We start from the raw sequence: 27,432 nt of genomic DNA, 5'->3' as shown, positions 1-27,432 counted from the left end.
ATCAGATTTTAATCCTAACCTCAACCCTAACCACACTGCTAATCCTTCCCTTAAATTAAGACCATAAAACAACATTATTTTCAACAGCCATTTCTGACTTTGCAGCTGACATATCTAGAAGAAAAATCTCACAGTTCTGCCTCCAGGTCAAGATTCATGCCAAACGTCAACATGAGACAGGGAGAAGCAATGTAAAAATCAATAACGAAATTGTTTTCACAATTAACATGCTTTTTCTTGTTTCAAGTATGTTTTATTATGAAAAGTACAATATAACCATGTATACTTGTACAACTATGAAGCGTATGTCCACATATAATTGTACAATTGGTTTTTCCAACATAAAAGACAAGAAATGATCACATTGGTATTTTAACAGTGTTATTGTAAGAGTTTAAATGTTTAAACAGAGGATACATCTAAAACAGGATAAAACAAGTGCAGTATGTTGTGAGAATGTTACTTTAACGTCGACTCATAACGTCACACTATAACTTCATGGGAGTCTTGTGGAAAGACTGCATGTTGTTTTGGGTGGATTGAGTGACGTCTTCATCAACATTTTGCAGAATATTCCGGTAGTATTTTCACCTCTTGTTGGCTGCAGACATTCATAAGGAGTTCCAGTAGTTTATTTGCCATTTGCAGGTATTAAAAGTAATACATACACTGTAATTCCTTGTTGGATCTCTCTCACATACAGGACAGTAAATACCAGAGGAGGCTGCTGAGGGGAGGACGGCTCATAATAATGTCTGGAACAGAGTGAATGAAATGGAACACATGGAAACCACGTGTTTGATACCATTCCACTTATTCCACTCCAGCCATTACAAGCCTGTCCTCCCTAAATAAGGTCCCACCAACCTCCAGTGGTACAAACACAAACAGTAAAATATATCATAAAAAATGCAAAGTGGTAAAAGATCAGAAAAGGAACCCAAAAGGTTCAGTCATGTTGTAATAGTCTGATGACAACAGTTTAGGTTGATGATTTAACAGGCAGATAGAACTGGGATAGAAGCTGTTCTAGAACCTGTGGTCCAGAAACTGATTTAACAGGCAGATAGAACTGGGATAGAAGCTGTTCTAGAACCTGTGGTCCACAAACTGATTTAACAGGCAGATAGAACTGGGATAGAAGCTGTTCTAGAACCTGTGGTCCAGAAACTGATTTAACAGGCAGATAGAACTGGGATAGAAGCTGTTCTAGAACCTGTGGTCCAGAAACTGATTTAACAGGCAGATAGAACTGGGATAGAAGCTGTTCTAGAACCTGTGGTCCAGAAACTGATTTAACAGGCAGATAGAACTGGGATAGAAGCTGTTCTAGAACCTGTGGTCCAGAAACTGATTTAACAGGCAGATAGAACTGGGATAGAAGCTGTTCTAGAACCTGTGGTCCAGAAACTGATTTAACAGGCAGATAGAACTGGGATAGAAGCTGTTCTAGAACCTGTGGTCCAGAAACTGATTTAACAGGCAGATAGAACTGGGATAGAAGCTGTTCTAGAACCTGTGGTCCAGAAACTGATTTAACAGGCAGATAGAACTGGGATAGAAGCTGTTCTAGAACCTGTGGTCCAGAAACTGATTTAACAGGAAGATAGAACTGGGATAGAAGCTGTTCTAGAACCTGTGGTCCAGAAACTGATTTAACAGGCAGATAGAACTGGGATAGAAGCTGTTCTAGAACCTGTGGTCCACAAACTGATTTAACAGGCAGATAGAACTGGGATAGAAGCTGTTCTAGAACCTGTGGTCCACAAACTGATTTAACAGGCAGATAGAACTGGGATAGAAGCTGTTCTAGAACCTGTGGTCCACAAACTGATTTAACAGGCAGATAGAACTGGGATAGAAGCTGTTCTAGAACCTGTGGTCCAGAAACTGATTTAACAGGCAGATAGAACTGGGATAGAAGCTGTTCTAGAACCTGTGGTCCAGAAACTGATTTAACAGGCAGATAGAACTGGGATAGAAGCTGTTCTAGAACCTGTGGTCCAGAAACTGATTTAACATGCAGATAGAGCTGGGATAGAAGCTGTTCTAGAACCTGTGGTCCAGAAACTGATTTAACAGGCAGATAGAACTGGGATAGAAGCTGTTCTAGAACCTGTGGTCCAGAAACTGATTTAACAGGCAGATAGAACTGGGATAGAAGCTGTTCTAGAACCTGTGGTCCACAAACTGATTTAACAGGCAGATAGAACTGGGATAGAAGCTGTTCTAGAACCTGTGGTCCAGAAACTGATTTAACAGGCAGATAGAACTGGGATAGAAGCTGTTCTAGAACCTGTGGTCCAGAAACTGATTTAACAGGCAGATAGAACTGGGATAGAAGCTGTTCTAGAACCTGTGGTCCAGAAACTGATTTAACAGGCAGATAGAACTGGGATAGAAGCTGTTCTAGAACCTGTGGTCCAGAAACTGATTTAACAGGCAGATAGAACTGGGATAGAAGCTGTTCTAGAACCTGTGGTCCAGAAACTGATTTAACAGGCAGATAGAACTGGGATAGAAGCTGTTCTAGAACCTGTGGTCCAGAAACTGATTTAACAGGCAGATAGAACTGGGATAGAAGCTGTTCTAGAACCTGTGGTCCAGAACCTGATTTAACAGGCAGATAGAACTGGGATAGAAGCTGTTCTAGAACCTGTGGTCCAGAAACTGATTTAACACGTGTGAGTGTCCAGTGTGTGTTTGTCAATTGTGTGTGTTTCAGTGTTTATGTGTGTCAGTGTGTGTGTGTTCAGTGTGTTTGTGTGTGTGTATCCAGTGTGTTTGTGTGTGTGTGTGTGTGTGTGTGTGTATCCAGTGTGTTTGTGTGTGTGTGTGTGTGTGTGTCCAGTGTGTGTGTGTGTGTGTATCCAGTGTGTTTGTGTGTGTGTGTATCCAGTGTGTGTGTGTGTGTGTGTATCCAGTGTGTGTGTGTGTGTGTGTGTGTGTGTATCCAGTGTGTTTGTGTGTGTGTATCCAGTGTGTGTGTCAAGCGTGTGTGTCCAGTGTGTGTGTGTGTGTCCAGTGAGTGTGTGTGTGTCCAGTGAGTGTGTGTGTCCAGTGTGTGTGTGTTTATCCAGTGTGTGTGTGTTTATCCAGTGGGTCCAGTGTGTGTGTGTGTGTGTGTGTGTCCAGTGTGTTTGTGTGTGTCCAGTGTGTGTGTGTGTCCAGTGTGTTTCCAGTGCGTTTGTATGTCCGTTTGAGTGAGTGTGTGTATGTCATTCCAGTGTTTGTGTTTGTCCAGTTTAAGTGGGTGGCCAGTGTGTGTGTGTTTCAGTGTGTGTGTGTGTGTGTGTCCAGTGAGTGTGTGTGTGTGTGTCCAGTGAGTGTGTGTGTGTATGTGTGTCCAGTGAGTGTGTGTGTGTATGTGTGTCCAGTGAGTGTGTGTGTGTGTGTGTTTCAGTGTGTGTGTGTGTGTGTGTGTGTGTGTGTTCAGTGTGTGTGTGTGTGTGTGTGTGTGTGTGTCCAGTGTGTATGTGTGTGTGTGTGTCCAGTGTGTGTGTGTTGAGTGTGTGTGTCCAGTGTGTATTTATGTGTGTGTCCAGTGTGTGTGTGTCCAGTGTGTGTCCAGTGTGTGTGTGTGTGTGTGTGTGTGTGTGTGTGTGTGTGTGTGTGTGTGTGTGTGTGTGTGTGTGTGTGTGTGTGTGTGTGTGTGTCCAGTTATTATTTCAGGGACACTGAGGAGTCAACATGAACTCTAAATCCTGGATAGAGTGGCTCAGTGAATGTGGAGGTGAATGTGATCAGGTGGGTCAGTGTGTCAGAGGAGGCTCTATAGAAGGACAGAGTGCCGGCTGACCAGTCCAGATACACTCCTACTCTGTGGGGGCTGGAGGAGGGGACGTCTATGGTAGTGAGATGATTATTATGCCTGACAGAGTATCTGTTGTCAGAGCAGAACAGACTCCAGGACTTGTCATTGTATCCAAGCCAACAGTCATTATCCCTTCCTCTCCTGCTGATTCCTTTATATGTCACTCCTATATCAGCCCCCCCACTCCACTCTGCCTCCCAGTAACAGCGCCCAGTCAGACCCTCTCTACACAGCACCTGTCTGCAGTCCTCAAATCTCTCTGGGTGATCAGGATACGGCTGCTCCTCTGTCCTCCATGTCACCTTTCTGTTCTCCTCAGACAGAGAGAGGCGTCTGTGTACTGTGTTTGGGTCCAGTGTGAGATCACAGACATCTGATGGATGAAACCAGACACAATATTAGAAATCATCATCATTCACATTAGAATGTTAACTCACTTTTCACTAATTCATTTAACCTGTTAGGGCTAGGGGGCAGTATTGACACGGCTGGATAAAAAAACATACCCGATTTAATCTGGTTACCACTCCTACCCAGTAACTAGAATATGCATATTCTTATTACATATGGATAGAAAACACCCTAAATTTTCTAAAACTGTTTGAATGGTGTCTGTGAGTATAACAGAACTCATTTGGCAGGCAAAACCCTGAGACATTTTCTGACAGGAAGTGGATACCTGATGTGTTGTATTACCTTTAAACCTATCCCATTGAAAAACACAGGGGCTGAGGAATATTTTGGCACTTCCTATTGCTTCCACTAGATGTCACCAGCCTTTACAAAGTGTTTTGAGTCTTCTGGAGGGAGATCTGACCGAACAAGAGCCATGGAACGATGATGGCCCATTAGACACCTGGCGCGCGAGTTCATGTTGGGTACCCTCGTTCCAATACGTTATAAAAGAGTATGCATTCGTCCACCTTGAATATTATTCATGTTCTGGTTAAAAAAGGCCCTAATGATTTATGCTATACAACGTTTGACATGTTTGAACGAACGTAAATATATTTTTTCCCCTCGTTCATGACGAGAAGTCCGGCTGGCTTAGATCATGTGCTAACAAGACGGAGATTTTTGGACATAAATGATGAGCTTTTTTGAACAAAACTACATTCGTTATGGACCTGTGATACCTGGAAGTGACATCTGATGAAGAGAATCAAAGGTAATGGATTATTTACATAGTATTTTCGATTTTAGATCTCCCCAACATGACGTCTAGTCTGTATCGCAACGCGTATTTTTCTGGGCGCAGTGCTCAGATTATTGCAAAGTGTGATTTCCCAGTAAGGTTATTTTTAAATCTGGCAAGTTGATTGCGTTCAAGAGATGTAAATCTATAATTCTTTAAATGACAATATAATATTTTACCAATGTTTTCTAATTTTAATTATTTAATTTGTGACGCTGACTTGACTGCCGGTTATTGGAGGGAAACGATTTCCTCAACATCAATGCCATAGTAAAACGCTGTTTTTGGATATAAATATGAACTTGATAGAACTAAAAATGCATGCATTGTCTAACATAATGTCCTAGGAGTGTCATCTGATGGAGATTGTAAAAGGTTAGTGCATCATTTTAGCTGGTTTTATGGTTTTGGTGACCCTGTCTTTGAATTGACAAAACATTACACACAACTCTTGTAAATGTACTGTCCTAACATACTCTAAATTTATGATTTCGCCGTAAAACCTTTTTGAAATCGTAAAACGTGGTTAGATTAAGGAGATGTTTATCTTTCAAAGGGTGTAAAATAGTTGTATGTTTGAAAAATTTGAATTTTGACATTTATTTGGATTCAAATTTGCCGCTCTTGAAATGCACCTGCTGTTGATGGAGTGCACCACGGGTGGCACGCTAGCGTCCCACCTAGCCCATAGAGGTTAATGTAGATGTTTCTAGGTATCAAAAGGAGAAGTTAAGGTAACTTGAGACTTGTTGAATGATCATATGTTATACTGAATGGTAATATAAAACACACCTATTCACATTAATTACACACACACACACACACACATTGTCAAAGCAACTCTTTGTAAACTTTGGTGTCCCTGATTTCTGCTTCTGTAGAACTACAGATGATGTTTAATATGACCAAGTCAGTAATGATGGTGGTCTTTGACTTAACTTGAATTAAGACTTATTCTTAGTCATATTCTTCACAGCAGTCAACACTCACATTTTCTAAGTCCAGGTTTCATTCTGTTCTCTCCACCATGTTCCACACTGTAGCGGTAAGCAGAAAAACAGACAGTCATTGAGGGATACACCTGAACTCACACACACACACACACACACACACACACACACACACACACACACACACACACACACACACACACACACACACACACACACACACACACACACACACACACACACACACACACACACACACACACACGGTCAGCATATAACTTCAAGCAAATGTTTGTCTGTGTGTGTGTGTCCAGTGTGGGTGTTTGTCTTAACTAGCCTGAAAAGTCAAACATGTCTGATATGAACATTGACATAAACCCTCCACATACTTGAGTTTCTCCAGTCTGCAGTGTGGATCCTCCAGTCCAGCAGAGAGCAGTCTGACTCCTGAGTCTCCTGGGTGATTGTAGCTCAGGTCCAGCTCTCTCAGGTGTGAGGGGTTTGACCTCAGAGCTGAGACCAGAGAAGCACAGCCTTCCTCTGTGACTAGACAGCCTGACAGCCTGCAAAGAGTCAAATCATATTAAAACCACACTGCTATTCTTTGGTGGTGAAAATAGTGGCAGTATATTTCTTCAACATATTCAGATACATCAGTGTCATGAAACCTGCCATATCTATTCATAAATTAATGTATCATATTATAAATTACAAATTATCAAAGTTTTGCCTGCAGATAGAAACATGTATAATACAAATATTTGAGTAGACTGACCAGACCAGTTTAAAAGCAGTATCAGTCAGAAGACAGACAGTGAGGTATCAGATTTAGATTGTATTGAGTATACAGTCCACACCATATCTATTTTGACAGTGAAGATAACATTTTAAATGTGGCTCTAAACTCCAACATTTTGGATTTCAGATCAAATGTTTCATATGAGGTGACAGTATATAATGTCACCTTTTATTTGAGGATATTTTACATACAGTTGAAGTCAGAAGTTTACATATACCTTAGCCAAATGCATTTAAACTCAATTTTTACAATTCCTGACATTTAATCCTAGTAAAAATGGAGGTAACATTGACGCATTTGCAGTTTGTTTTGGTTGTGTTTTGCCCAATAATAAAATGGTGGATGATGACTGGATAATTTTCTGTCTAAGTGAGTAGATAACATGTTTCTAAACACTACTAAATGAATCCTGATAACATGATTAATACAAATCATGAATGAATCATGAATAATAATGTGTGAGAAAGTTACAGAAGCTACAACAAAACATGCTAACCTCTCACCATTACCAATAACAGAGACTACAACAAAACATGCTAACCTCTCACCATTACCAATAACAGAGGTTACAACAAAACATGCTCACCTCTCACCATTACCAATAACAGAGGATACAACAAAACATGCTAACCTCTCACCATTACCAATAACAGAGGATACAACAAAACATGCTAACCTCTCACCATTACCAATAACAGAGGCTACAACAAAACATGCTAACCTCTCACCATTACCAATAACAGAGGCTACAACAAAACATGCCAACCTCTCACCATTACCAATAACAGAGGCTACAACAAAACATGCTAACCTCTCACCATTACCAATAACAGAGGCTACAACAACACATGCTAACCTCTCACCATTACCAATAACAGAGGCTACAACAAAACATGCTAACCTCTCACCATTACCAATAACAGAGGCTACAACAAAACATGCTAACCTCTCACCATTACCAATAACAGAGGTTACAACAAAACATGCTAACCTCTCACCATTACCAATAACAGAGGATACAACAAAACATGCTAACCTCTCACCATTACCAATAACAGAGGCTACAACAAAACATGCTAACCTCTCACCATTACCAATAACAGAGCCTACAACAAAACACTTGTTGACCAATTACAGGAATACTGACCTAAGAGTCTCCAGTCTGCAGTGTGGATCCTCCAGTCCAGCAGAGAGCAGCTTCACTCCTGAATCCTTCAGGTCATTGCTACTCAGGTCCAGCTCTCTCAGGTGTGAGGGGTTTGAACTGAGAACTGAGGCCAACACTTTACAGGATGTGTCTGTGAGTTTACAGCCAGTGAGTCTGCCAACACAGAAGAAATACAATGACAGACATTTTGTATTAAAATGATACGCTTAGCTTTCTGTGTTTACGCTGTTACCCGTTTATAAATAATGTGTTGGGTTTGACCACAGAGCTGAGACCAGAGAAGCACAGCCTTCCTCTGTGACTAGACAGCCTGACAGCCTGCAAAGAGTCAAATCATATTAAAACCACACTGCTATTCTTTGGTGGTGAAAATAGTGGCGGTATATTTCTTCAACATATTCAGATACATCAGTGTCATGAAACCTGCCATATCTACTCATAAATTAAAGTATCATATTATAAATTACAAATTATCAAAGTTTTGCCTGCAGATAGAAACATGTATAGTACAAATATTTGAGTAGACTGACCAGACCAGTTTAAAAGCAGTATCAGTCAAAAGACAGACAGTGAGGTATCAGATTTAGATTGTATTGAGTATACAGTCCACACCATATCTATTTTGACAGTGAAGATAACATTTTAAATGTGGCTCTAAACTCCAACATTTTGGATTTCAGATCAAATGTTTCATATGAGGTGACAGTATATAATCCTCCTGTGAATGATAGTTTTTGCCTGCCTCACTAATGATGCCTTTTGCCGTTTCCCTGCCTGTACTATTGCCTTTTTGGACCCCCTGTGTATGACCTTCTGCCTGCCCCTGGACCCAGCTACCTGCCTCCTCCTGTGGTCCTTTACAATAAACACCTGCTGAGCCCTGCGCTTGAAACCAGCTCTCTGTCTCCCATCGTGTTCATTACAGATGGTGACTGGAGTCATTTTATTTACAAGTGAGTAGATAACATGTTTCTAAACACTACTAAAAGCATCCTGATGATGCCATGATTAAGAAAAATCATGAATGAATCATGAATAATAGTGAGAAAGTTACAGAAGCTACAACAAAATATGCTAACCTCTCACCATTACCAATAACAGAGGCTACAACAAAACATGCTAACCTCTCACCATTACCAATAACAGAGGCTACAACAAAACATGCTAACCTCTCACCATTACCAATAACAGAGGATACAACAAAACATGCTAACCTCTCACCATTACCAATAACAGATGCTACAACAAAACATGCTAACCTCTCACCATTACCAATAACAGAGGCTACAACAAAACATGCTAACCTCTCACCATTACCAATAACAGAGGCTACAACAAAACATGCTAACCTCTCACCATTACCAATAACAGAGGCTACAACAAAACATGCTAACCTCTCACCATTACCAATAACAGAGGCTACAACAAAACATGCTAACCTCTCACCATTACCAATAACAGAGGCTACAACAAAACATGCTAACCTCTCACCATTACCAATAACAGAGGCTACAACAAAACATGCTAACCTCTCACCATTACCAATAACAGAGGCTACAACAAAACACGCTAACCTCTCACCATCACCTATTTATTTATTTCACCTTTATTTTAAAAGAAATTAAAAAAAGAATAAACCCCAATGAGTCGTGCACAACCCGTGTCCAAATTAAGCACCTCACATTGTGGTTACTCACTACATGGTAGATATTCCCTCAGCGAAGTATGTCAGTTCCATGCAGGTTTCCTCACCAAGTCCAAGGCAGCACAGCTACCCATGCAGACAGTACTCCTTAGTAACCGATATCCCCATGGCAACACAGCTACCCATGCAGACAGTACTCCTTAGTAACCGATATCCCCATGGCAACACAGCTACCCATGCAGACAGTACTCCTTAGCCATAACCGATATCCCCATGGCAACACGAACTCGTTAACTTCCCAAGCAATTATCTCCCGGTGTCACACGATGCTAGGCTAACCTCTAGCTGGCTAATACCTCCACAACGAGACGGTAGCTTCAGTCTTTACTAAGTTTTAACTAAATTTTAACAACTATTTTATTAAATAAAACATGTATTTCCCTTCATGTCTTAGTAGCTATGGGTTTTGTTGTAGTTCTGTCGTCTTCTTTTATAATTTTTCTTCACCAACCGTCCTGAGGTAAAACGTCCATCCTTTCATCAACGTCTTTTTCCCTCCTGTTAACCAGGTCAACTCACATTGGCCACAACTTAACAAGCGACCTTATTGGTCAAAACGTAAACTTCAAAGTAAAACAAACTATTCACTTATACATTTAAATAAATATTTCTTCAAAAAGCATAATGCATTAACAACATTACAGTTTAGGAGCAATTCAATCATCTTTTAAATATAATACCAATTAATTATAACAAATAAACTCAATACTTGGTTCAAACAAGGGTATTACACAAACATACAGTCAATAATACAGTAGAAAAATAAGTCTATATACAATGTGAGCAAATGAGGTGAGATAAGGGAGGTAAAGGCAAAAAAAGGCCATGGTGGCAAAGTAAATACAATATAGCAAGTAAAACACTGGAATGGTAGATATGCAGTGGAAGAAAGTGCAAAGTAGAAATAATGGGGAGAAAAGGAGCTAAATAAATAAATACAGTAGGGGAAGAGGTAGTTGGGGTAAATTATAGATGGGCAATGTACAGGTGCAGTGATCTGTGAGCTGCTCCTACAGCTGGTGCTTAAAGCTAGTGAGGGAGATAAGTGTTTCCAGTTTTAGAGATTTTTGTAGTTCGTTCCAGTCATTGGCAGCAGAGAACAGGAAGAAGAGGCGGCCGAAGGAGGAATTGGCTTTGGGGGTGACCAGGGAGATATACCTGCTGGAGCGCGTGCTACAGGTGGGTGCTGCTATGGTGACCAGCGAGCTGAGATAAGGGGGGACTTTACCTAGCAGGGTCTTGTAGATGACCTGGAGCCAGGGGGTTTGGCGACGAGTATGAAGCGAGGGCCAGACCACGAGACCGTACAGGTCGCAGTGGTGGGTAGTACAGTGGGGAGAAAAAGTATTTCATCCCCTGCTGATTTTGTACGTTTGCCCACTTACAAAGAAATGATCAGACTATAATTTTAATGGTAGGTTTATTTGAACAGTGAGAGACAGAATAACAGCAAAAAAATCCAGAAAAACACATGTCAAAAATGTTATACAATTATTTGCATTTTAATGAGGGAAATAAGTATTTGACCCCTCTGCAAAACATGACTTAGTACTTGGTGGCAAAACCCTTGTTGGCAATCACAGAGATCAGACGTTTCTTGTAGTTGGCCACCAGGTTTGCACACATCTCAGGAGGGATTTTGTCCCACTCCTCTTTGCAGATCTTCTCCAAGTCATTAAGGTTTCAAGGCTGACGTTTGGCAACTTGAACCTTCATCTCCCTCCACAGATTTTCTATGGGATTAAGGTCTGGAGACTGGCTAGGCCACTCCAGGACCTTAATGTGCTTCTTCTTGAGCCACTCCTTTGTTGCCTTGGCCGTTTGTTTTGGGTCATTGTCATGCTGGAATACCCATCCACAACCCATTTTCAATGCCCTGGCTGAGGGAAGGAGGTTCTCACCCAAGATTTGACGTACATGGCCCCGTCCTTCGTCCCTTTGATGCAGTGAAGTTGTCCTGTACCCTTAGCAGAAAAACACCCCCAAAGCATAATGTTTCCACCTCCATGTTTGACGGTGGAGATGGTGTTCTTGGGGTCATAGGCAGCATTCCTCCTCCTCTAAAACACGGCGAGTTGAGTTGATGTCAAAGAGCTCCATTTTGGTCTCATCTGACCACAACACTTTCACCAGTTGTCCTCTGAGTCATTCAGATGTTCATTGGCAAACTTCAGACGGGCATGTATATTTATTCTTGAACAGGGGGACCTTGCGGGCGCTGCAGGATTTCAGTCCTTCACGGTGTAGTGTGTTACCAATTGTTTTCTTGGTGACTATGGTCCCAGCTGCCTTGAGATCATTGACAAGATCTTCCCGTGTAGTTCTGGGCTGATTCCTCACCGTTCTCATGATCATTGCAACTCCACGAGGTGAGATCTTGCATGGAGCCCCAGGCCGAGAGATATTGACAGTTCTTTTGTGTTTCTTCCATTTGCGAATAATCGCACCAAATGTTGTCACCTCCTCACCAAGCTGCTTGGCGATGGTCGTGTAGCCCATTCCAGCCTTGTGTAGGTCTACAATCTTGTCCCTGACATCCTTGGAGAGCTCTTTGGTCTTGGCCATGGTGGAGAGTTTGGAATCTGATTGATTGATTGCTTCTGTGGACAGGTGTCTTTTTTACAGGTAACAAGTTGCGGTTAGGAGCACTCCCTTTAAGAGTGTGCTCCTAATCTCAGCTCGTTACCTGTATAAAAGACACCTGGGAGCCAGAAATCTTTCTGATTGAGAGGGGGTCAAATACCTATTTCCCTCATTAAAATGCAAATCAATTTATAACATTTCTGACATGAGTTTTTCTGGATGTTTTTGTTGTTATTCTGTCTCTCACTGTTCAAATAAACCATTAAAATTATAGACTGATCCTTTCTTTGTCAGTGGGCAAACGTACAAAATCAGCAGGGGATCAAATACTTTTTTCCCCCACTGTATATGGGGCTTTGGTGACAAAACGGATGGCACTGTGATAGACTGCATCCAATTTATTGAGTAGGGTATTGGAGGCTATTTTGTAAATGACATCGCCGAAGTCGAGGATCGGTAGGATGGTCAGTTTTATAAGGGTATGTTTGGCAGCATGAGTGAAGGATGCTATGTTGCGAAATAGGAAGCCAATTCTAGATTTAACTTTGGAGTGGAGATGCTTATAGTGAGTCTGGAAGGAGAGTTTACAGTCTAACGAGATACCTAGGTATTTGTAGTTGTCCACATATTCTAAGTCAGAACTGTCCAGAGTAGTGATGCTGGATGGGAGGGCAGGTGCAGGCAGCGATCGGTTGAAGAGCATGCATTTAGTTTTACTTGTATTTAAGAGCAGTTGGAGGCCACGGAAGGAGAGCTGTATGGCATTGAAGCTCGTCTGGAGGTTAGTTAACACAGTGTCCAAAGAAGGGCCAGAAGTATACAGAATAACACCAATAACAAAGGGGGTCTGATCTTTGTGCCTCTGTAACTTTCTCATTCATCATCATTCACGATTCATTCATGATTATTCATAATCATGGTAGCATCCACATGAATGTAGAAGTGTTCAGAAACATCTTCTATTCTTACTGACAATACAAGTGAAGTGACTCCAAAATGACAGGACATTATTCACCATTCAGTTTCTATTAGGAAAAACATCATCCAAAACACAACCAAAACAAACTGAAAAATGAATTCAACAAGTTTGTAGAATCACAAGCTTGATGTAATCACTGCAGGCATGGAATATGGGACTAAATACTAAACTTATGACTACTTTAATACAATATAAGTCAATTTGTCCAAATAATTAAGACTTCTTCAAATGGGAGAACGACGTACAGAAAGTGCTTTAATTTCTAAATGGTAAAACAGATATGTATGAAAATACCCTCAAATAAAAGTTGACATTCTGTAAGGTCACCTAATATGAAACATCTCAAATCCAAAATGCTGGAGCATAGCACCAAATGTAAAACTGTAAGCTTCACTGTCCAAACACATATGGTGTGGACTATGTGTGCCTGGTAAACACATGTGGATCTGGTGAACAGTTATCACTTGTTGACCAACTACAGGAATACTGACCTCAGAGTCTCCAGTTTACAGTGGGGATCCTCCAGTCCAGTAGAGAGCAGCTTCACTCCTGAATCCTTCAGGTCATTGTTACTCAGATCCAGCTCTCTCAGGTGTGAGGGGTTTGACCTCAGAGCTGAGACCAGAGAATCACAGCCTTCCTCTGTGACTCCACAGCCTGGCAGCCTGCAAAGAGTCAAATCATATTAAAATCACACTGCTATGCTTTGGTGGTGAAAATAGTGGCAGTATATTTTTTCAACATATTCAGATATCAGTGTCCTGAAACCTTCCATATCTATTCGTAAATTAATGTATCATCATTAAAAATGACAAATGATCAAAGTATTGCCTTTCAGATAGAAACATATATAGTACAAATTTGAGTACACTCACCAGACCAGTTTAAAAAGCAGTATCAGTCAAAAGACAGACAGTGAGGTATCAGATTTAGATTGTATTGAGTATACAGTCCACATCATATCTATTTTGACAGTGAAGCAAACATTTTAAATGTGGCTCTATACTCCAACATTTTGGATTTTAGATCAAATGTTTCATATGAGGTGAGAGTATATAATGTCACCTTTTATTTGAGGGTATTTTAATACATACAGTTGAAGTCAGAAGTTTACATACAGTGCGGCAAAAAAGTATTTAGTCAGCCACCAATTGTGCAAGTTCTCCCACTTAAAAAGATGAGAGAGGCCTGTAAGTTTCATCATAGGTACACTTCAACTATGATAGACAAAATGAGATTTTTTTTCTCCAGAAAATCACATTGTAGGATTTTTTATGAATTTATTTGCAAATTATGGTGGAAAATAAGTATTTGGTCAATAACAAAAGTTTATCTCAATACTTTGTTATACACCCTTTGTTGGCAATGACACAGGTCAACTGTTTTCTGTAAGTCTTCACAAGGTTTTCGCACACTGTTGCTGGTATTTTGGCCCATTCCTCCATGCAGATCTCCTCTAGAGCAGTGATGTTTTGGGGCTGTCGCTGGGCAACACGGACTTTCAACACCCTCCAAAGATTTTCTATGGGGTTGAGATCTGGAGACTGGCTAGGCCACTCCAGGACCTTGAAATGCTTCTTACGAAGCCACTCCTTCGTTGCCCGGGCGGTGTGTTTGGGATCATTGTCATGCTGAAAGACCCAGCCACGTTTCATCTTCAATGCCCTTGCTGATGGAAGGAGGTTTTCACTCAAAATCTCACGATACATGGCCCCATTCATTCTTTCCTTTACACGGATCAGTCGTCCTGGTCCCTTTGCAGAAAAACAGCCCCAAAGCATGATGTTTCCACCCCCATGCTTCACAGTAGGTATGGTGTTCTTTGGATGCAACTCAGCATTCTTTGTCCTCCAAACACGACAAGTTGAGTTTTTACCAAAAAGTTCTATTTTGGTTTCATCTGACCATATGACATTCTCCCAATCCTCTTCTGGATCATCCAAATGCTCTCTAGCAAACTTCAGACGGGCCTGGACATGTACTGGCTTAAGCAGGGGGACATGTCTGGCACTGCAGGATTTGAGTCCCTGGCGGCATAGTGTGTTACTGATGGTAGGCTTTGTTACTTTGGTCCCAGCTCTCTGCAGGTCATTCACTAGGTCCCCCCGTGTGGTTCTGGGATTTTTGCTCACCGTTCTTGTGATCATTTTGACCCCACGGGGTGAGATCTTGCGTGGAGCCCCAGATCGAGGGAGATTATCAGTGGTCTTGTATGTCTTCCATTTCCTAATAATTGCTCCCACAGTTGATTTCTTCAAACCAAGCTGCTTACCTATTGCAGATTCAGTCTTCCCAGCCTGGTGCAGGTCTACAATTTTGTTTCTGGTGTCCTTTGACAGCTCTTTGGTCTTGGCCATAGTGGAGTTTGGAGTGTGACTGTTTGAGGTTGTGGACAGGTGTATTTTATACTGATAACAAGTTCAAACAGGTGCCATTAATACAGTTAACGAGTGGAGGACAGAGGAGCCTCTTAAAGAAGAAGTTACAGGTCTGTGAGAGCCAGAAATCTTGCTTGTTTGTAGGTGACCAAATACTTATTTTCCACCATAATTTGCAAATAAATTCATTAAAAATCCTACAATGTGATTTTCTGGATTTTTTTTCTCATTTTGTCTGTCATAGTTGACGTATACCTATGATGAAAATTACAGGCCTCTCTCATCTTTTTAAGTGGGAGAACTTGCACAATTGGTGGCTGACTAAATACTTTTTTGCCCCACTGTACACCTTAGCCAAATACATTTAAACTACATTTTTACAATTCCTGACATTTAATCCTCGTAAAAATCCCTTGTTTTAGGTCAGTTAGGATCACCACTTCATTTTAAGAATGTGAAATGTCAGAATAATAGTAGAGAGAATGATTCATTTCAGCTTTTATTTCTTTCATCACATTTCCAGTGGGTCAGAAGTTTACATACACTCAATTAGTATTTGGTAGCATTGCCTTTAAATGGTTTAACTTGGGTTAAACGTTTCGGGGAGCCTTCCACAAGCTTCCCACAATAAGTTGGGTGAATTTTGGCCCATTCCTCCTGACAGAGCTGGTGTAACTGAGTCAGGTTTGTAGGCCTCTTGCTCAAACACGCTTTTTCAGTTCTGCCCACAAATTTTCTATAGGATTGAGGTCAGGGCTTTGTGATGGCCATTCCAATACCTTGACTTTGTTGTCCTTAAGCCATTTTGCCACAACTTTGGAAGTATCGTTGGGGTCATTGTCCATTTGGAAGACCCATTTGTGACCAAGCTTTAACTTCCTGACTGATGTCTTGAGATGTTGCATCAATATATCCACCTACTTTTCCTCCCTCATGATGCCATCTATTTTGTGAAGTGCACCAGTCCCTCCTGCAGCAAAACACCCCCACAACATGATGCTGCCACTCCCGGGCTTCACGGTTGGGATGGTGTTCTTTGGCATGCAAGCCTCCCCCGTTTTCCTCCAAACATAACGATGGTCATTATGGCCAAACAGTTCTTGTATTGTTTCATCTGACCAGAGGACATTTCTCCAAAAAGTACGATCTTTGTCCCCATGTGCAGTTGCAAACTGTAGCCTGGCTTTTTTTATGGTGGTTTTGGAGCAGTGGCTTCTTCCTTGCTGAGCAACCTTTCAGATTATGTCGATATAGGACTCGTTTTACTGTGGATATAGATACTTTTGTACCTGTTTCCTCCAACATCTTCACAAGGTCCTTTGCTGTTGTTCTGGGATTGATTTGCACCAAAGTAAGTTCATCTCTAGGAGACAGAACGCGTCTCCTTCCTGAGCGGAATGGCGGCTGTGTGGTCCCGTGGTGTTTAGACTTGCGTACTATTGTTTGAACAGATGAACATGTTACATTCAGGCGTTTGGAAATTGTTCCCAAGGATGAACCATACTTGTGGAGGTCTACAATTTTTTTTCTGAGATCTTGGCTGATTTCTTTTCATTTTCCCATGATGTCAAGCAAAGAGGCACTGAGTTTGAAGGTAGACCTTGAAATACATCCAAATGATGTCAATTAGCCTACCAGATGCTTCTAAAGCCATAACATAATTTTCTGGAATTTTCCATGCTGTTTAAAGGCACAGTCAACTTAGTGTATGTAAACTTCTGACCCACTGGAATTGTGATACAGTGAATTATAAGTGAAATAATCTGTCTGTAAACAATTGTTTCAAAAATTACATCTGTCATGCACAAAGTAGATGTCCTAACCGACTTGCCAAAACTATAGTTTGTTAACAAGAAATTTGTGGAGAGGTTCAAAAATACGTTTTAATGACTCCAACCTAAGTGTATGTACACTTCCGACTTCAACTGTATGTGTTTCACGATTAAAAATTAAATTCTGATGATGCCATGATTAAGAAAAATCATGAATGAATAATGAATCAGAATGAGTGAGAAAGTTACGGAGGCCACAACAAAACATGCTAACCTCTCACCATTACCAATAAGAGAGGCTACAACAAAACATGCTAACCTCTCACCATTACCAATAACAGAGGCTACAACAAAACATGCTAACCTCTCACCATTACCAATAACAGAGGCTACAACAAAACATGCTAACCTCTCACCATTACCAATAACAGAGGCTACAACAAAACATGCTAACCTCTCACCATTACCAATAACAGAGGCTACAACAAAACATGCTAACCTCTCACCATTACCAATACCAGTGGGGGTATGATCCTTGTGCCTCTGTAACTTTCTCATTCATCATCATTCTCGATTCATTCTTATTCTTACTGACAATACAAGTAAAGTGACTCCAAAATGACAGGACATTATTCACCAATCAGTTTCCATTAGGAAAAACATCATCCAAAACACAACCAAGACAAACTGCAAATGAATTCAACAAGTTTGTAGAATCACAAGCTTGATGTAATCACTGCAGGCATGGAATATGGGACCAAATACTAAACTTATGACTACTTTAATACAATATAAGTGAATTTGTCCGAATATGTACAACTTTTTCAAATGGGAGAACTAAATACATAAAGTGCTTTCCTTTCTTAACAGTAACACAGCTATGTATGAAAATACCCTCAAATAAAAGGTGACATTCTGTACTGTCACCTAATATGAAACATTCTATCTCAAATCCAAAATGCTGGAGCATAGCACCACATTTAAAACTGTAAGCTTCACTGTCCAAACACATATGGTGTGTACTATGTGTGCCTGGTAAACACATGTGAATCTAGTGAACAGTTATCACTTGTTGACCAACTACAGGAATACTGACCTCAGAGTCTCCAGTTTACAGTGGGGATCCTCCAGTCCAGCAGAGAGCAGCTTCACTCCTGAATCCTTCAGGTCATTGTTACTCAGATCCAGCTCTCTCAGGTGTGAGGGGTTTGACCTCAGAGCTGAGACCAGAGAAGCACAGCCTTCCTCTGTGACTCCACAGCCTGACAGCCTGACAAAGAGATCATCATGAATTCACAAACACACTGTTCATTTAACGAGTAGTGTAGAAGGACAATGGCATTTGGTTTATTGTCTCAAACAACATATAGATTCATCTTCCGTCTCCTAGAATTGTATGGTCATTTTGTAATTATACGAATGTGAAAATCAACGCATTTATTCAATATGTTATTCAATATAAAATGATATACATATTATAATACATATTTTTCTCTAAACTGAATATTTCTTCCTGATGATTAGATATTATGTGTAATTTCATCTACTCACAGAGCAGCTCTGGAGGCTTTGACCACTGGCAGCAGCCTCAGAAGACCTTCCTCTGATCTGGAGTATTTCTTCAGGTCAAACACATCCAGCTCCTTTTCTGAAGTCAGCAACACAAAGACCAGAGCTGACCACTGTGCAGGTGACAGGTTGGGTTTTGAGAGACTTCCTGAGCTCAGGTAGCTTTGGATCTCCTCCACTAGAGAATGGTCATTCAGTTCATTCAGACAGTGGAACAGATTGATGCTCCTCTCTGGAGATGGATTCTCCCTGATCTTCTCCTTGATGTACTTGACTGTTTCTTCATGGCTCTGTGAGGTGCTTCTTGTCTTTGTCAGTAGACCTCGTAAGTGCTTCTGATTGGACTCCAGTGAGAGGCCCAGAAGGATGCGGAGGAACAGGTCCAGGTTTCCTGTCTCACTTTGTAAGGCTTTATCCACAGCACTCTTGTAGAAAGTAACTTCAGGCTCGTCTTTTGTTTTCAGTTTGTCCATTAGATTCTCATTGTTGTTGATGAATGAGAGGAACACATATACAGCAGCCAGAAACTCCTGAATGCTCAGATGAACAAAGCAGTACACCTTGTCTTGGTACAGAACACATTCCTCTTTAAAGAGCTGTGTGCACAATCCTGAGTACACCGAGGCTTCATTGACATCAATGCCAGCCTCTTTCAGGTCTTCTTCATAGAAAATCAGATTGCCATTCACAAGCTGTTGAAAAGCCAGTTTTCCCAGTGACAGAATGCTCTCTTTATTCCAGTGTGGACCTGTCTCTTCTTCCCCAAGATACTTTTCATCCTTCTGTTTGGTATAAAACTCCACAAGGTGTGTGTACATCTCAGTCAGAGTCTTGGGCATCTCTTCTCTCTTATGTTTCAGCATGTGTTCGAGGACTGTTGCAGAAATCCAACAGAAGACTGGAATGTGGCACATGATGTGGAGGCTCCTTGATGTCTTTATGTGTGAGATGATTCTGCTGCCCAGCTCCTCATCACTGAATCTCTTTCTGAAGTACTCCTCCTTCTGTGGGTCATTGAACCCTCGTACCTCTGTCACCTGGTCAACACACCCTGAAGGGATCTTATTGGCTGCTGCAGGTCGGGTAGTTATCCAGATGAGAGCAGAGGGAAGCAGATTTCCCTTGATGAGATTTGTCAGCAGAACATCCACTGAGGTTGACTCTGTGACGTCCCAACAGATCTTGTTCTTCTGGAAGTCTAGGGGCAGTCGGCACTCATCCAGACCATCAAAGATGAACAGAACTTTGTACTTGTCGTAGTTGGAGATTCTTGATTGTTTGGTTTCCATTGAGAAGTGATTGACAAGTTCAATCAAAGTGTGTTTGTCCCCTTTCATCAAATTCAGCTCCCGAAAAGGGAATGAAAACACAAATTGAACATCCTGATTGGCTTTTCCTTCAGCCCAGTCCAGAATGAACTTCTGCACAGAGACTGTTTTTCCAATGCCAGCGACTCCCTTTGTCAGCACAGTTCTGATGAGTTTGTCTTGTCCAGTTAAGGGTTTGAAGATGTCGTTACATTTGATTGCAGTCTCTGGTCTTGCTTGTTTCCTGGTTGTTGTCTCAATCTGTCTCAGCTCATGTTCATTATTGACCTGTCCTGTTCCACCCTCTGTGATGTAGAGCTCTGTGTAGATCTTATTGAGAAGTGTTGGGTTTCCTTGTTTAGCGATCCCCTCAAATACACATTGAAACTTCTTCTTTAGATTAGATTTGAGTTCACGTTGGCAAATCACAGCAAGTTCATCTGAATGAAGAAATAACACAGAGGATATTAATATTACGTCTGATTTAATGCCTACAGTATTGTAGGACTGTTATAACATTTTAAATTATAATAATTTATTCTCTTATCTGACTGTATAAATGTGTAAATGTTTTCATAATGCATTACAGACTGGTGTGACTGATTATATTATTATTGGTGTTATTGATGGTATTATTAATGTTGTCTCTCTCTGTCTCTCTCTCTAAATGAATCACCACAACACATCCCTGCTGCTACTTGATGAGGCCACTAGGTGTTGTGTTAAGGCTGCTACAATATCATTGAGTTACACAGCTACTTTAGCTGTACTTTAGCTACAGCTTTTAAATGTTATAAAACAGCATTCAGCATGAGGCAGACAGATCTTACATTTCTCCAGTGTGTCAGCAAGCTCCTTCTGGTTCATTTTCCTCAGGACGTGCAGTGTGATCTTCAGAGCTCCCTCTCTGGCACTGCTCTCCTGCTTCTCATCTTCAGCATCCACCACTTCCTCATCCTGCTTCTGACTCTCAAAGCCTTCTGGGAGTTCTGGACTAAGAATCCTCTTGAACATCTTCAGCTCGTTCTTCAGAAATGTCATAATTTTCTCTTCAAGCAACTAAAATAAATCAAGTAAATAAGTTAATCAAGAGAAGAAATGCTTTCTCATTAACACATTAATGAATGATTGACAGATCAACTTTACTTGAGGTAAACAAAAAAAAAAATGTTCATAACAGGACCACATACACTGAATATAGAGTCCAGGTCTGTTTGATGACTCTGGGAAGACTGACCACTGAGAATCTCTGACTCTGATCTCTCCTGTTGGTTTCTGTGGACAAAACATGAGATTACATCTCCTCATCCAGGGAGTACACACACACACACACACACACACACACACACACACACACACACACACACACACACACACACACACACACACACACACACACACACACACACACACACACACACACACACACACACACACACACACACACACACACACACTGTTTTAGGACTATGAAAATGGACTAAAGGATTAGCCTATGGATTATGAAAACAACAAAAAGATATGGGAAAATGGGAGAGGAGAAATGACTAGAGACAGTGTTGTTTAACTCACTGACCATGACCCATGAGTTCTTCTTACCTTTGTTCAGTAGAAAAGTCTCCCTCTCTAAAGTCTATAAGAGGATCAATAGACTGGTCACTCTTCATGGACACACAGCTGGGTACAGAGGAGGCTGGTCTCTCCTGCTTGATTGGTCTTCAACACAACAGAGACAAACATTACATCTCTCATCTACTCTGAGCTCAGATGGGAAACATAAGAAGAGTTCCAAAACGCAACATATCACTTTACAGAAATTAGCTTTTATTGTTTAAAGAAATTATGAAAGAGATTGGTGTGTTGTTTCACTATCTAATCATGGCAAGGTGTCTCTCAGGAGTTAAAACACTCAGGTCAGGGAGAGATGGAGAGGCAGGTTTATGGTTCCCCCCCTAGACTCTCAGGAGTTAACACACTCAGGTCAGGGAGAGTTGGAGAGGCAGGTTTATGGTTCCCCCCTAGACTCTCAGGAGTTAACACACTCAGGTCAGGGAGAGTTGGAGAGGCAGGTTTATGGTTCCCCCCTAGACTCTCAGGAGTTAACACACTCAGGTCAGGGAGAGTTGGAGAGGCAGGTTTATGGTTCCCCCCCTAGACTCTCAGGAGTTAACACACTCAGGTCAGGGAGAGATGGAGAGGCAGGTTTATGGTTCCCCCCTAGACTCTCAGGAGTTAACACACTCAGGTCAGGGAGAGATGGAGAGGCAGGTTTATGGTTCCCCCCCTAGACTCTCAGGAGTTAACACACTCAGGTCAGGGAGAGTTGGAGAGGCAGGTTTATGGTTCCCCTAGACTCTCAGGAGTTAAAACACTCAGGTCAGGGAGAGATGGAGAGGCAGGTTTATGGTTCCCCCCCTAGACTCTCAGGAGTTAACACACTCAGGTCAGGGAGAGTTGGAGAGGCAGGTTTATGGTTCCCCCCCTAGACTCTCAGGAGTTAACACACTCAGGTCAGGGAGAGTTGGAGAGGCAGGTTTATGGTTCCCCCCTAGACTCTCAGGAGTTAACACACTCAGGTCAGGGAGAGATGGAGAGGCAGGTTTATGGTTCACCCCCCTAGACTCTCAGGAGTAAAAACACTCAGGTCAGGGAGAGATGGAGAGGCAGGTTTATGGTTCCCCCCCTAGACTCTCAGGAGTTAACACACTCAGGTCAGGGAGAGTTGGAGAGGCAGGTTTATGGTTCCCCCCTAGACTCTCAGGAGTTAAAACACTCAGGTCAGGGAGAGATGGAGAGGCAGGTTTATGGTTCCCCCCCTAGACTCTCAGGAGTTAAAACACTCAGGTCAGGGAGAGATGGAGAGGCAGGTTTATGGTTCCCCCCCTAGACTCTCAGGAGTTAACACACTCAGGTCAGGGAGAGATGGAGAGGCAGGTTTATGGTTCACCCCCCTAGACTCTCAGGAGTAAAAACACTCAGGTCAGGGAGAGATGGAGAGGCAGGTTTATGGTTCCCCCCCTAGACTCTCAGGAGTTAACACACTCAGGTCAGGGAGAGTTGGAGAGGCAGGTTTATGGTTCACCCCCCTAGACTCTCAGGAGTTAAAACACTCAGGTCAGGGAGAGATGGAGAGGCAGGTTTATGGTTCCCCCCCTAGACTCTCAGGAGTTAACACACTCAGGTCAGGGAGAGTTGGAGAGGCAGGTTTATGGTTCCCCCCTAGACTCTCAGGAGTTAACACACTCAGGTCAGGGAGAGATGGAGAGGCAGGTTTATGGTTCCCCCCCTAGACTCTCAGGAGTTAACACACTCAGGTCAGGGAGAGTTGGAGAGGCAGGTTTATGGTTCCCCCCTAGACTCTCAGGAGTTAACACACTCAGGTCAGGGAGAGTTGGAGAGGCAGGTTTATGGTTCCCCCCTAGACTCTCAGGAGTTAAAACACTCAGGTCAGGGAGAGTTGGAGAGGCAGGTTTATGGTTCCCCCCTAGACTCTCAGGAGTTAACACACTCAGGTCAGGGAGAGATGGAGAGGCAGGTTTATGGTTCCCCCTAGACTCTCAGGAGTTAACACACTCAGGTCAGGGAGAGTTGGAGAGGCAGGTTTATGGTTCCCCCCCTAGACTCTCAGGAGTTAACACACTCAGGTCAGGGAGAGTTGGAGAGGCAGGTTTATGGTTCCCCCCTAGACTCTCAGGAGTTAAAACACTCAGGTCAGGGAGAGATGGAGAGGCAGGTTTATGGTTCCCCCCTAGACTCTCAGGAGTTAACACACTCAGGTCATATAGTATGTCTATAACATAAACATACTATAGTCCTTCTATAGGTTAAGACCTCTGGGACTAAACATACTATAGCCCTTCTATAGGTTAAGACCTCTGGGGACTGAAGTATCTATAACATACTATAGTCATTCTATAGGTTAAGACCTCTGGGACTAAACATACTATAGTCCTTCTGTAGGTTAAGATCTCTGGGGACTAAACATACTATAGTTCTTCTGTAGGTTAAGACCTCTGGGACTAAACATACTATAGTCCTTCTGTAGGTTAAGATCTCTGGGGACTAAACATACTATAGTCCTTCTATAGGTTAAGACCTCTGGGACTAAACATACTATAGTCCTTCTAGGTTAAGACCTCTGGACACACACACACACACACACACACACACACACACACACACACACACACACACACACACACACACACACACACACACACACACACACACACACACACACACACACGTGGAGGGAACGTTGTGTTTGTTTAATATTGTTTTAGGACTATGAAAATGGACTAAAGGATTAGTCTGTGGATTATGAAAACAACAAAAAGAAATGTGAAAATGGGAGAGGAGAAATGACTAGAGACAGTGTTGTTTAACTCACTGACCATGACCCATGAGTTCTTCTTACCTTTGTTCAGTAGAAAAGTCTCCCTCTCTAAACACTATAGGACGATCAATAGACTGGTCACTCTTCATGGACACACAGCTGGGAACAGGGGAGGCAGGTCTCTCCTGCTTGATTGGTCTTCAACACAACAGAGACAAACATTACATCTCTCATCTACTCTGATCTCAGATGGGGAAACATAAGAAGACTTACATTACAAAACGCTATATATCACTTTCAGAAACGTTCATAAGTTAACTTTTATTGTTTAAAGAAATTATAAATGAGATAGGTGTTTTTTAACTCCCTAATTCAATGACCGACATGTATATGTTTATAATGTATCATTTGATGTTTTCATTTCAGAGTCAAATGTTTTTTTTTTCAAAATGCTTTACGTATATCTGCCTCACTCTCAGAGAAATCAGTAGTACTGCTAGGTTTAACACAGTAATAATATATATCTGCCTCACTCTCAGAGAAATCAGTATTACTGCTAGGTTTAACACAGTAATAATATATATCTGCCTCTCAGAGAAATCAGTAGTACTGCTAGGTTTAATACAGTAATAATATATATCTGCCTCACTCTCAGAGAAATCAGTAGTACTACTAGGTTATATACAGTAATAATATATATCTGCCTCACTCTCAGAGAAATCAGTAGTACTGCTATGTTTAACACAGTAATAATATATATCTGCCTCTCAGAGAAATCAGTAGTACTGCTAGGTTTAACACAGTAATAATATATATCTGCCTCTCAGAGAAATCAGTAGTACTGCTAGGTTTAACACAGTAATAATATATATCTGCCTCTCAGAGAAATCAGTAGTACTGCTAGGTTTAACACAGTAATAATATATATCTGCCTCTCAGAGAAATCAGTAGTACTGCTAGGTTTAACACAGTAATAATATATATCTGCCTCTCAGAGAAATCAGTAGTACTGCTAGGTTTAATACAGTAATAATATATATCTGCCTCACTCTCAGAGAAATCAGTAGTACTGCTAGGTTTAACACAGTAATAATATATATCTGCCTCACTCTCAGAGAAATCAGTAGTACTGCTAGGTTTAACACAGTAATAATATATATCTGCCTCACTCTCAGAGAAATCAGTAGTACTGCTAGGTTTAACACAGTAATAATATATATCTGCCTCACTCTCAGAGAAATCAGTAGTACTGCTAGGTTTAACACAGTAATAATATATATCTGCCTCTCAGAGAAATCAGTAGTACTGCTAGGTTTAACACAGTAATAATATATATCTGCCTCTCAGAGAAATCAGTAGTACTGCTAGGTTTAACACAGTAATAATATATATCTGCCTCTCAGAGAAATCAGTAGTACTGCTAGGTTTAATACAGTAATAATATATATCTGCCTCACTCTCAGAGAAATCAGTAGTACTGCTAGGTTTAACACAGTAATAATATATATCTGCCTCACTCTCAGAGAAATCAGTAGTACTGCTAGGTTTAACACAGTAATAATATATATCTGCCTCACTCTCAGAGAAATCAGTAGTACTGCTAGGTTTAACACAGTAATAATATATATCTGCCTCACTCTCAGAGAAATCAGTAGTACTGCTAGGTTTAACACAGTAATAATATATATCTGCCTCTCAGAGAAATCAGTAGTACTGCTAGGTTTAACACAGTAATAATATATATCTGCCTCTCAGAGAAATCAGTAGTACTGCTAGGTTTAACACAGTAATAATATATATCTGCCTCTCAGAGAAATCAGTAGTACTGCTAGGTTTAATACAGTAATAATATATATCTGCCTCACTCTCAGAGAAATCAGTAGTACTGCTAGGTTTAACACAGTAATAATATATATCTGCCTCACTCTCAGAGAAATCAGTAGTACTGCTAGGTTTAACACAGTAATAATATATATCTGCCTCTCAGAGAAATCAGTAGTACTGCTAGGTTTAACACAGTAATAATATATATCTGCCTCACTCTCAGAGAAATCAGTAGTACTGCTAGGTTTAACACAGTAATAATATATATCTGCCTCACTCTCAGAGAAATCAGTAGTACTGCTAGGTTTTATACAGTAATAATATATATCTGTCTCACTCTCAGAGAAATCAGTAGTACTGCTAGGTTTAATACAGTAATAATATATATCTGCCTCACTCTCAGAGAAATCAGCAGTACTGCTAGGTTTAATACAGTAATAATATATATCTGCCTCTCAGAGAAATCAGTAGTACTGCTAGGTTTAACACAGTAATAATATATATCTGCCTCTCAGAGAAATCAGTAGTACTGCTAGGTTTAATACAGTAATAATATATATCTGTCTAACTCTCAGATAAATCAGTAGTACTGCTAGGTTTAATACAGTAATAATATATATCTGCCTCTCAGAGAAATCAGTAGTACTGCTAGGTTTAACACAGTAATAATATATATCTGCCTCTCAGAGAAATCAGTAGTACTGCTAGGTTTAACACAGTAATAATATATATCTGCCTCTCAGAGAAATCAGTAGTACTGCTAGGTTTAACACAGTAATAATATATATCTGCCTCTCAGAGAAATCAGTAGTACTGCTAGGTTTAACACAGTAATAATATATATCTGACTCTCAGTGAAATCAGCAGTACTGCTAGGTTTAATACAGTAATAATATATATCTGTCTCACTCTCAGAGAAATCAGTAGTACTGCTAGGTTTAATACAGTAATAATATATATCTGCCTCTCAGAGAAATCAGTAGTACTGCTAGGTTTAACACAGTAATAATATATATCTGCCTCTCAGAGAAATCAGTAGTACTGCTAGGTTTA

General features: G+C 41.0%; 1 protein-coding gene across 1 annotated transcript; it reads right to left on the bottom strand.

Moving 5' to 3' along the window:
- Window positions 1–2,817: 2,817 nt before the first annotated feature.
- LOC145866008 (NLR family CARD domain-containing protein 3-like) lies at window positions 2,818–20,651 on the bottom strand. The gene is made up of 3 exons (XM_082970892.1): window positions 18,900–20,651; window positions 6,000–6,096; window positions 2,818–4,187 (listed from the first exon to the last, which is right to left on the bottom strand). The coding sequence occupies exons 1-3, from the start codon at window positions 20,247–20,249 to the stop codon at window positions 3,664–3,666; spliced, it is 1,971 nt and encodes a 656-aa protein (XP_082827018.1). The 5' UTR covers window positions 20,250–20,651; the 3' UTR covers window positions 2,818–3,663.
- Window positions 20,652–27,432: the final 6,781 nt, after the last annotated feature.

The sequence above is a fragment of the Salmo salar genome, unplaced genomic scaffold (assembly GCF_965601325.2).
Source record: "Salmo salar unplaced genomic scaffold, fSalSal1 ptg000117l, whole genome shotgun sequence".
NCBI classification, from domain to species: domain Eukaryota; kingdom Metazoa; phylum Chordata; class Actinopteri; order Salmoniformes; family Salmonidae; genus Salmo; species Salmo salar.
Note: the sequence above shows the minus strand (reverse complement) of the source record. Positions and strands in the feature narration are given on the sequence as shown.

Excerpts from the sequence above, each read along its gene's own strand:
- LOC145866008 (XM_082970892.1), bottom strand. The coding sequence starts at position 20,249 with ATGAAAGGGGACAAACACACTTTGATTGAACTTGTCAATCACTTCTCA. Across the intron at positions 6,097-18,899 it reads TGGTCAAAGCCTCCAGAGCT|GTTCAGGTGTATCCCTCAAT; the intron begins GCTCTGTGAGTA and ends GTGTGTGTGTGA. Across the intron at positions 4,188-5,999 it reads GAAACCTGGACTTAGAAAAT|ATGTCTGTGATCTCACACTG; the intron begins GTGAGTGTTGAC and ends TTCATCCATCAG.